Consider the following 12,332-nt stretch of genomic DNA (forward strand, 5'->3'; position numbering starts at 1 on the left):
CAGCTGGACTATCCATCAGAATTACCGTCAGATTCCACATGGGTGGGGTTTCTCAAAGCTGAAGAGCCTGGAGACTTCACTACTCTGTTTACAGCACAAAATTTTACCAAAAAGCTTTCTGAAAAGAGTCCCACTACAATGTAGAAGTGAAGACCCTCATTATGCTCTAACTACAACTTTAAATTTGTAGCAATGGATACAGACCCAATAATGGAAGACTATAGAATGCAGCAGCTACTATTACATTAATGACTTTCAATAAAGGAGTCACAAACATTAAGAAGAGAAAAGATGCCACTTCATTAATTCCTGCTGCTTTTTTTCCCTTTTATCTCAGCTTTGGGTGTTAGCCTGCAACTCTCTTTTTCTGGTAATTTTCTCATTCTCACTCCTACAGAACTGCAGAAAATTCACACAATAGGATGCACTGAAACTACTCCACCCTGATGCCAATTTTTGTGCAGACTGACTGCATGCTTTTTCTCTCTATATCAATTCCAAAGTACCACCCCAAACCTACCTTTTAATGTTTCACTTTCTCTGATAAGGAAAGCTCCAGGACCATTTCCAGGAGCCAGGAGTTGTCTTTCAGCATCTTTTCGGGTTATGTCTTTGAAGAACCATCTGAAAAGTATTTTACAGAGTTAGAACCACCTCTTTCCCCACCCAAAAAGGATACACCACCAAGGTGAAGAAGTTTGGAAGAATTTGGAGACTGGGAGAACTTACTCTTCTGTTTCCAGGGTGTTTACTTTTGCTACATAGTTGCTGGGAATGAAACCTTCTTTTCTTGTTGTGAGAGATTTTGCTCTCCACCATTCTCCAGATCTGAAAAATAAAAGCAGTAGTATTCACAGGAAAGAAAAATGATAAATTGTTGTTTAGGTTCTAGTCTGTTGAGAGCTTTGCTCAGGTTGGAGAGAGTAGCACAACCTTTCCTCTGAGGTCAAGCTGCCTGAGAAGCCACTGGCTCCACCAGATCAATGTTTGGTCACTGCCAAACATTGGTTACTGAGGCCAGCTGCCAAGTCAGAGAACTGTAGACTCAAAAATGGTTTGGGTTAGAATGCACCTAAAAGATCATCTCTGTCATGGGCAGGAACATCTTTCACTGTAGCAGGTTCATCAAAATCCCATCCAACCTGGAATAACTCCATAAAGCATTTGTATTATCACATGCAAAAGAACTCACTAATCATTCATACACCCATGAAATGAGTAGGATATCAAAGCATTGTAGAGGGAATTAGATGAGCCCAAAGAAAATCTGCAATACAACCAATATTGTCATACTCACTCTTCAATAACTTTCAGTTTTTCTCCTTTTTTGAAGGACAAGTCCTCTTCATGAATGCCATCATAGGGATACAAAGCTACCACAATGACTCCCTGCTCCTCTGCATCTACAAAAGCAGAAAGACAAAGGCACATTCACATCACTTTGCACGCAGACATGGGCACAGCACACAGCTGTGAGATTGCAATAGAAACATACCTTGATTGACAAACCTCTGTCCTGGTAAGAGCTGTGCTTCTGGATTTGCCTACAATAAAATGTGTCCTTAATTAAGCAGTTTTAGATCTTTGTGATGAACTTAAATTACAATTACATATTATACAGTTGCTTTGATATAATCTCATATGCCTTAAAAGGAAATGCTCAGTTTTTTTCCCACCATTCTTCAAGATAATTATTATATATAAAAACATGTATTATTTATATGACAATATAAAAATATAGTAAGTCCCCCTAGATTTTAAATTGAGCAGTTCAGACCTTGTGAAGGTGTGGCACAAGCTGTGGGGAAGAAGTTCACAGCTTTGGGACTTCTGCTGAAGAGGCTTTAGGTAGGGCAATTAAGCAGGACAGTTATTACTGTGTAGCCATCATGCTAAAGAACTACAAGCATGGTCATGACACTATGACTGTGCAAGGGGAAAAAAAAGAGCAATTAAGAAAAACAAAGGTAGTTTGTGATGTGTGTTCATCGACTGAGAGCATACTGAGTTCACTGTGTCAGCTGGGGAGAGAGGGGAGCAGGGAGCCATTCACACCTGTAGAGAGCAGGTCCCTGAACAAGGGCAGCCAGGAGACACAGTTTCCTCAGCACAGTAGAGAAGGTGGGGGAAAAAAAGGTACCAGTCATGCTGCAAATTAGCAAACTCACTTGGTACCCAGCAGAATTCCTCATCCCAGCACCCTTCCTTCCAAAGCCATGCAGAACACATGGAACATGTTAGTTTGTTCCTCCTGCAGCACAGTTCTGCTCCCTTCACCACTGCACGCTCTGCTCCCCTTCCATCCTTACCCACACATCTCAGGCAAGGCCGAGTAGTGTTTCTCAGTGAGTAAAGCTGACTAGAGCTGCTAAAGAATCACCCATGAATACTTCAGCCTTTAAATGGAATAACCAACACCTGGATCCCATAGCTATTAAAAACACAATACTAATGCTTTAAAAATGGGTCTAAACTTCTTCACGTTTACTGATGTCATCTAGCATTCTTCTACAGACATGGTTATATCTACTCAAGCATTACTAAGTTACTTTTTTATGCAGAAAACTATGACAAACATAAAGTAGCAAACCACCACGTTTTAATTTTTATTCCTCTAGGTACTTATTAACTGAGGGTGAACTGCACACAATTTGAATTTTTCCATGCATATGCTTTGGATTGAAATTTAAGTAACGCCAGTCATGCTTTGTTCTTGCTACAGGAATTCTCTCCTGAGACTATCTACTTACTGGCCTTTGCTGTTTATTGGACGTTGGATCCCTCACATAAATAGTTCGTTCAGTTTTACGTACTGGTTGATTCTTCAAATCTAGCCCATCTCCATGCAGATTCTCTTTCCTTTTTGATTTTATACACCCCATATTTCCTGTTGAAATAAAAAAGGTGTTAAACAAAATCATTGTGCCATAAACCAAGCCCTTTCCCATTAATCATCTGGGCTACATAGTAAAAATGTGCTTCCTTTTCATACAGAATAGTTAATGGGAAAAACAACTGAAGATTAGGCCCCCACACTGCTAGCTCTTTCTGTTGCAAAGAAATGACCTCATCTCAATCTACATATGAAGTAAATAGTTATTTACCATTTCTTCAGATTTGTTATATTTTCTCCCCAATCTACTCTTACCTGCCCAAACCCCTTGTATCTTTATGATACTTCTCTGAGCTTTGGAATAGATACAACAAAAATGCAATTACTGCAGGGATAACTTTTATCAGTATATTTTAAAGAAAAGACTTTTTAGGAAAAAATTCCTGTCCAAATTCTGAGAACTGCTGCTGGAAGTAGTAATGCCTGTATCTTCCCACTTCATTTTGCAGATGCCAGTCTAGCAGGGAGCTCTGTTTGATTCAAATCCCTGTCTCACATGAGGCTGATGACTTGTGCAGCCCCAGCTCCATGGCAGACATGCTGCTACTGTGACCTTCAGCAATGCATCTCCTTGTTCACACAGGCACGTTACAGCAGCCTAAAATAGCTGATGTGTTTGTGAGTGATCACCACATAAGGATTTCTTTTTCAGTATAATTTAGAAGGCAAATTCTTCTCTCAGAATGTGCATCCATGCTAAATCAGATGAGATACAGCTGTTAGCATCTGCATGACTGGAAACTGACTGCTAATCCCATGATACAATTACATAGTACTCCAGCAAAATATATATACAACATTATCTCTACAATCCTTCCTCTGAGGAGAGTAATCATACTTACTCTTCAAAGAATCCACTATGAGTGCTTTTCAGCCCTCTCCTTCCTTCCTCTCTCCCTCCTTTCAGGTCAGTGCTCTAATGCTAGGTTCACAGTCACATTTTCCCTTGCAGGCACACAGTCTCACTCCCCCCTGTCCTAATTAATCTTTAAAGCCAGTTCTTTGAAGAACAATGCAAAACCTAAAATAAGAGCTCAGTGCAAATATAGGCTCAAGTAAACAATCACAGCTGGAGAATCTAAAGCAGATTTTAAGACACTCATCCCACTTTTCCCTTCATTTCTAGGATAGAAAAGTTCATGGAAGTGAACAGTTAAAGTAGTAGCAGAAGTGTCCACTGGCAGACACGACTGTATCAATGGGATGGTGCCTTGCAGCTACAAAAATTAACCAGACTAGTCTGGGCTCATATTAAGACTCATACTTTTGTAACAATACCTATGATAAACTCAATCCTACCTGATTACAAAAATAAACCAAGGCAACAAGCAGTCCCACATGGCAAGTCTCAACTTCCAACATCGCCTTCATTTAATGTCCCATCTTGCCATTGGGGAAGTGCTGCATAATGACACATGCACTGTCCCGTCCACAGGCAGAGTGTTTTCTTCTAAATATGACAGAAGGATACTTCCTCTCCTACCGTTTCTGTAAATTATCTGTCACCTATTGCCAACATATCTTGGCTGTCCATAAGATTCAGCAGTGATCTGTTATCCTGGTTTAAAGCAGCATTAGAACCCATTGCTCTCCTTGTCTCCTCTGGAACTAAAAAAAAAGGAATCCTACAGAAAATCAATAGGCATTGACCAGGCACAAAATAGGAGTTTTCTCGAATGTCAACATTTTAGTGTTCCCACACTTATTGAAGGCACTACAGCACATCTTCATGCAGGATCTTCCCTTAGAAGCAAACATCTTTAATGCTGAATTTTAATGCTTTAATTTTTGTAATGCATACTAGTTTTTTTGCAATACTGAGAAGGATTTTAAAATTTATTTTATTTCTTTATAACTGTGGGTATGTAAATGACTCTTGTTCTGTCATTAATGGTTCATAGGAAATTTCTGTACACCCACACGCAGACTGGTGTTTGCAAACTCACCCTAGACATCAGGAAGGCCAGTGTTTAATTACCTGCTGTATGTGCAAGATCAGGTATTTATCCACTTAAGTGCTAACCTTTTTGCTCTTGAATAGTTCTGCTTGTTCAGAACAAACAGCTGAAGTGGAGGGCATGAAGTAATTTGATCTAATTTGTCAGCCAAAACTCCCTTTTCCTATTCCTGTAAGAAAGCTGAGCACATCTTTAGAGACTGCAGCATGCCCAATGTCACTGTAAACTCAGAGAAAAGCATTTTTTACTCAGATTTTTTTCTGCAGCTGGAAGCACATGAACAGCTGTCAGTTAAATCTGCTGTGAGGCTGTGTTAAGCTCAAGGTTGGCATTTGTTCATGACAGTAAGAACTATGTAGAGGTGCTTTGAAATCACACAAAAGTTTACATGATGTCATGTGAAATCTAACAAATCAGTTTGTGAGATGACCCTTGTGATGGCTTCAAACAAAGAGAAGATTCTAAGCCGCATCATGAAGCACTGGTTTTTTCTGGGTTCTTTTCCTCACAGAGGTGAAAGTCCACAGTCCCCACAGCACTTAGCTGGTTCTATGTCAGCAAAAAGTCCCAACAGTTGGTGCTGAAGCCCACAGCTGGTTCAAGGGGGTTATTGCCCCTTTAATTCCAGTATAGTCCCAAGGATGGAACATCTAGTAGGAGCCAGCTGACAACAAGGGCTTACCTAAAGGTGAACCCCACACTGCATTCTACCAAAGCAGCCCCATTCTTGCACTCCAGTTCTGCTCCAGAACACAGATTACAGCTGAGCATGTGGGCAGCTGCTTCAGGACTGGCATCCTGACCTAACTAAAACACCAGTGCAGGGAGGAGTGTACAAATAAATAAAACATTTTATTTGCTGTAAATGTTTATTTGCCTCTGTTGCTGTGTCACAAGGAAGTGTTTTGTGAAGATAAAAAGAGAAAGAGAATACAGTAAGCAAAGAGCAAAACAGAGAGCCTAGCATCATTACAAACCAAACTCCATTATGCTTTATCAGAGACAAAAAGAGAAAATGTTGCCAGTCCCTATTCAGATGTTCCCCATTCCAACAGTTTGGTAATACAGGAGACACTATTTCCTATTTATGCTTTTCATTTATTGTCCTGTTCACACCTCTAGACATGAAAGATTAACAGTGAATTAAAAGAAATTCTATGTAACATAGCTGCTAATCTTTATAAATAGATATTTAAAAAGTAACAGCTACTCTTTTGACAAAGATCATACTGTAGTTTATGGCTAAAAGGTAAACACAAGTACTTAGGTTAACAGCTGCAGCAAGGTGACAAGAATCTAGGTTCAGGTGCCCTCCAAAAAGCCACAGGAGTATCTGTAAGAGCCTCTGCAGCAGGCTTTTCCAAGACACTGATTTTGATGTCTACATTTGCCTTGAATTTTCTCTCCAAATCCCCTATCTCATCTTGCTACTACAGCACTTGGGTCTTCATTCCAAAACAGTTTGGGAGGAGTGGAAGTCAGAAACTAACACAGCATTCTTCTAGGGTTAATAGCTGCTGCCTGTCCCCAAAATAGAATTGCTTTATATGCCTTTTTCTACACTTCCAGCAAAGTAATGTGTCTAAAGACACAATACTTCCTACTGCAAGGAACCAAGTTTCATGTGACCATCACCTGTCCATCCACCATCAGCACCATTTGGGGTTTGATTTCATCCCAGTGCTTACTCTTTGTATCATCTACAAAGGCGATTTCATTTTTCATTTTGTGTTCATAACCATTCTCTTTCTTGTGATTTTGTTACATACAACATCTGTGGTGAATATTAGAAATTATTTCCCAAAAATCCCACTTGACATGTCTGGCCTTTTCTTGACCAAAGTCATGTCTTCATGGAAATGATTCTCAAATCTTCACAGATCATACACCAGCTTTTCCAATAATAAAGTAACTTTAAAAATAATTAGAACTACAACACTGAGCATACAAACTCTATTTTATCAAAGTATGTATTTTATCCAATAAATATCTGTTGTTGAAAATGTCAGTAATCACGTATCAAAACTATGTGGCTTAGGGTTTTAACATTTATATATATATGCATTTTAACAGGTACATAAATGAAATAAATTGTTATTCAATTGAGTACAAAGAGTAAACTCTTCATTTAAACCACAAATTTCTCATGCGTAAAAATACAGAAAAAAAATTAAAATCTCCAACTTACTCTGAGTCTTGAATATTGCTTTATATTTCAACTTCTGAATCAAAGAACAGGAAGCAACTGCTTACATCTATATCCCAATTGGTTTCACACCTGGAGCTTTAAAGCGGGCTTAGAGAGCAGAGGAGTAAATAGTTTAATTTTTAATACCTCTTCCAAAATTTGAAAACAATACCATTGCCCTCTTCTGTTTTAGATGCTTCATTCTGGCCTTTAATGCCAGTTGGTTTGCTGCTACTTCACAAGTTATACTCAGAGGTAACACAGTGATGCCTTCATCAGATCTCCTGAACTCCTGTGCATTTCCCTCAAGGTCAAGGCAGAAATGTCTCGAAACTCAGAGGTATCAACTTAGATTAAAACTGCTGGGGAGGAAGGATGGTAAGTCTGCTCTGCTGAAAGACACAAACCCCTGCTTTCTCAGAAGCTCATCCAACATTCTATGTCACTTCAACCAACTGCTCAAATTTACATTTCTATGGAAAAAAAATTAAAATCTTAAATATAAATAATTTACCTTATTCTTCAGTTCTTACTTTCACTTTATGTTTATCTGCTTCCTCATAATCTGTGCTACCCAAGTCTTGCAAGGATCTGTTTTGTCTCTGTTATTGGGACTATGGGGAGGACTGTTTCTGGGAAACTTGGGTTCATTTCTGATCCATCATTACATGGTAAAGCGACTGCCATGGAATATAGAGCAGGAGTTTAAAGGATTTAGAGGTCATAAAGCTCAGGAATGGCTTATCAGCACTGGTCTACACATATTTGTGTCAGTGAAGATTTGCCACTAGCCCACAGTGAGAATAAGAGTGGCAAAAATAAATTATCTGTGGTTGTGAGCAATATGAAAACATCAACTGGAGAGCAACTGAAAAAAGTTGTTTTCTGTCCCTTGCTGGTCTCAAAAGTTGTTAGATTTAAGCTTGTTCAGCCTCATTCTTATACCTGCAATTCACCATATATAGCTATATATTAACTTAATAATATATAATATTATCTACAGATACACATTTCAATTTTACTGTAAGTCCTGACTGTCTGATAACTTTCATCAAATTAGATTCATGCAAATGCAGAAATCTGGGGTCAGCTTTCATTTTGAGCTTCTTTCACTTCCTACATCTTGTTTTTGCACTGGCAGCTAACTAGGGGAACTTCAGCAGTTTCTTCCTCCCTTGCCTTTCTGCTAAAATGGTTCTGTTTGTCTCAGTCAATCTTTGTTGTATTTTAATATCTTGTTAAATTTAGCTTATTTCTGTTGGTCTGGATCATCATATCTCTATGTCTCCCAAATGGAATTTATTCCTTATATGATATGCATGGGCATACACACATGGACACAAATCACCATGTGTTCCCTGCAATGCTTATGACAAGGAGCATGGATAACCTGAATCTGCTCAGTGCTTGGCTATGACAGACTTGCCCTCTGTAGACTCCCACTGCTCCTCAGTTGTGAGAGGCCATAGGCTAGCTGCCAGCATTTAAAAGAAAATGAAAAAAAAATGGGGGAATTCTTTTAACTGCTTCAATCTTCTTTGTGGAAAAGGTGAGACAAAGTTAAAATAATATTTTGACATAAATATCTATATAAACAGGTCAAGAAGAGAAACAAGTTAATCCCAAGTGTAACCAACATTACTGTGGTGACAAAGTATGCAAGAAGCATGTTACTTTAAAATTTCCTCATACCTGGTCTCACTTAAGTCAATCCCTCAAATTTTGCAGGGGTGCATGTGTGTCACAGCAAGACAACATTGCTATCTAATTTATCAACCATGATTAGAGCAAATGACTACAAAATATTCTCTGGGAAAGGCAGATTTGTTCTAGGCTGCACAATCACTTGGCACAAGCTCAAAAGCAAGTTTGCTATGCCCCATTTTTAGAGAGATTAATGGGTGATGGTGGGGAAGAACAAAATATTATTGCTGAAATTTTTCAGAACCTCACTCTGCTTGGCTTAGAAGATGACACGTAAGTCCCAGTCTTAAAAATGTTTTGGAGACGATAATGGCATCTAGCCCTTTACCCTCTTGAGAAATTAAGAAATAATCATATCTTTTTCAGCCTGTCTTCTACACTTTAAAGACCAGACCCTCTCAGTTTTTTCCACTTCTACTGGTTATATTAGCAGCCCTTCTCCACATCTGTTTCACTTTGAACACATCCCTTTTAAGTACAGGAGGTTGGAGCTGCCCAGGTGTTTCAAGATGATTTTCAGCAATGCCTTGAAGCAAATAGCATTACTATTTCTTCCATCTATTGAAATATATCACTCAATAAATTCCAGAAATTAATTTATGATTTTCACACTTTAATCACATTGGCCATCCAGTCGGACATCCAGGTTTGTAACACTTTTCATAATGACAAGCTATCATCACAGCAGACTTTCCTATCTCCTGTGACATTATCTTACACCCTGATATTAGATTTCTCCCCTTTATTTTCCCAGGCTATTAATCGTGTATGATATTCTCAGCCACCTGTGTGTTTCTAATGCCTCTTAATATCACAAGGGACCTCATGTTTTTTCATTGCAAATGAAAGTACTTTTAAAAAGTCTCAATGTAATGCTAATGTAACACCAGGAAACAGAAAGTGGTCCTGCTACAAGACTGGTAGTGGTTCCTGTCTGCTGCACTTCCCCACGTTCTGCTTCTTTCACAACTCCTTCCTTTGCAATTGAGACCAAGACAAATTCTACTTTGTCTATTCTATCTTAGATTACTTTTATGCTTTCCTGTATCAGTTACAGAAAGTATCACCCTACCACTTTCATGCTCCCAAACACCTGCATTCCTACTACACTCGTACATCTATCACATTTCTACTTCCTCTGCCATGTGCAGTTTTGAGCCCTGCACCAGTATTTCCATCTCTACTTTTCCAAGCCCTGATTCCTAACACAAATGCACAAACATCTCAGTCCAACTAAACCAGTCTAGGTTGGCAGACACTTTCCCAGAATCCTTTACCAAGCTGACTACTGTTCTCAATTAAATTCTCACCACCCATTTCTCTATTGTTTGGTGTCCTGTTTTTCTTTCCCACATTTGCCTTCATATTGAAATGAGGGGTTAGGACTCTGCAATATTCATGCCTCAAGGCCATTTCCTTAAAATAAAAATTCAAGTTACAACAGGGCCAAAAGTTGTGCTGCCATACTACTATATTGGAAGTGGACTGTGGATTAGAATCAATAAAATTGTTTGGATTGGAAGGAACCTGCAAGATCATCTAGTTCCAAGCCCCCTGCTGTGAGCAAGGACACCCTCCACTAGACCAAGTTACTCAGAGCTCCATCCAACCTGGCCTTGAACATTTCCAGGGATGGGGCACCCGCAGCTTCTCTGGGAAAACTGTGCCAGAGCCTCACTGCCCTCACTTTGTCCCTTTGTCCCTTCTTTCCTTAGAAAGAATTAGAATTTCTTCCTAATATCTAATCTAAACCTGCTCTCTGTCAGTTTAAAGCCATTCCTCCACATCCAGTCACTCCATGCCCTTATAAAAAGTCCCTCTCCAGCTCTCTTATAGGCCCCCTCTAGGTCATGGAAAGCTGCCCCCTGAAGCCTTCTCTTCTCCAGGCTGAAAAACCTTATCTCTCAATCTGTCTTCATAAGAAAGGAGGAGTCATACAGCAAAAATCCCCCAACAACTGACATAAGAACTGAAAACTTTTGGTGAGATAAAATATCTGGAGTTGCCATACTGATGCTGCATTTATGTGTTTCTGGAAAAGGCAGACCCATTCTGAGCAGAAATATCATATCATATATCATATCAATCATATCATATAACCTTTTCTTCCTATACTCCCCATTTAATTTTTTTCTTACTAGATGAGGTTTTTTGCATTAACCAACGTGAACTAACACATTGCTATACTAAATGGCAAATAAGTGACTTAAGTTATCACATCTCAAAATTCCAATAGGAAGGAGTGCTTTGGTAAAACTAATTCTATCAAAGCAAACACTTTTCTATATTCAAATGGCACTTTCCAACCTTTGCCTGTCTTGCCTTTAAGTGTCCAGGGAGAGGGTAACTTTATTCAGTGCTTAGCTAAAATACACAGTCTTTGCGGGAGCTCATAAATGATAACATAATACATACAATAAATATCATCATAGCTGATGACATGAAAGGTAGCTCTAACAGGGGTGGAAAACTTTGGCCAAGAAAAAAAATCTTCCATTTTTCTGTAAATTCACTGCAGTTTTGTCTAGATTAGTTAAAATCTTAGTTTCATGCAGGAATTTTGGCAGTGGCTAAAAAAAACCCCACACATTAAAGTAAATCAAAATCAGCAAGAAACACTGACAATAATGTCCCTGTGGTGGTGTAATGATGTTATAATACTTTCAGAAGGATGAAAATAAAATCCTGAAACAAACATACATTGAAACATCACAATGAAATGAAGCAGAGTTTGTACAAACTACTGATCCTTGTTTATACAACTGAAGAAGAAAAATGACCAAAACACAAGAAAGTTAATCCTCAAAAAATTGTAATTTTGCTAGCATTGCATAATAGACTTTATATTTTATGAAAATGTTCCAGATTCATTTAGTCAGTATTTTTGGCACTAATTTTAAACCAAGTCTTACATTAAAATAACATCTGTTTTCTGACCTTATAATACTTGCTTCATTTTATTACAATAATTTGTCTCAACTGCATCCTCCAGAATTTTGAATCAATATCAACAATGAATTAATTCACTTTGCCAGCCCTCAGGCAACCACATCTTCCATTTCCTCAACTTTTTTCCACTGTACTATATCTTTTGAAGATAGGGGAAAAGGTCAAATAACATCTTAATTTGACATAACAGAATAAATACTTCTATCAAATTCTTCAAAAGGATCATATGACATGGAACAGAAAAGCCATGCCAACATGTTAACCAACTTAAATTAAAGGTTCCCAAAATACTTTAAAGACTTTCAAGTGTAATGCAAGCTATAAGTAAAAATGTAATTTTCTTGACTGGTAAAAACTCTCAGTAATGACAAACAGCAGCTTCATATAACCAAATCTCAATTTCCAAATGAAAATTTGGCCAAACCACTACACTGAAAAGGATCAACATTTTTCCTAACTATTAGGAAGTGTCCCAGTCCAACTAGCAAACCCCAAGGACAACATCTACTTTCCAAGTTGAGAGTATCTATGACTCACATACTGGTTTTTCAGCTTTAAATTGATGATTTTGGCCAATAATTGCAGTGTGCTAAATTTTCAGTAGTCTATCTTTGCCCTGCACTTTATGTATGTATGTTGC

General features: G+C 38.4%; 1 protein-coding gene across 2 annotated transcripts in view; it reads right to left on the reverse strand.

Annotated features, from left to right (window-relative positions):
* LYN (LYN proto-oncogene, Src family tyrosine kinase) overlaps positions 1-12,332 on the reverse strand; it is a 49,407-nt gene that overhangs the window by 25,300 nt on the left and 11,775 nt on the right. For both annotated transcript variants that reach the window (XM_021555684.2, XM_021555683.2), the window contains exons 2-6: positions 2,751-2,887; positions 1,496-1,544; positions 1,298-1,403; positions 730-828; positions 521-624 (exon numbers count right to left, since the gene is read on the reverse strand). In XM_021555684.2, the coding sequence (XP_021411359.1) occupies positions 521-624; positions 730-828; positions 1,298-1,403; positions 1,496-1,544; positions 2,751-2,882 (490 nt within the window). In that variant the 5' untranslated portion in view covers positions 2,883-2,887. The remainder of the gene's footprint in view (positions 1-520; positions 625-729; positions 829-1,297; positions 1,404-1,495; positions 1,545-2,750; positions 2,888-12,332) is intronic.

This window comes from Lonchura striata, chromosome 1 (genome assembly GCF_046129695.1).
Source record: "Lonchura striata isolate bLonStr1 chromosome 1, bLonStr1.mat, whole genome shotgun sequence".
In the NCBI taxonomy this organism is placed as follows: domain Eukaryota; kingdom Metazoa; phylum Chordata; class Aves; order Passeriformes; family Estrildidae; genus Lonchura; species Lonchura striata.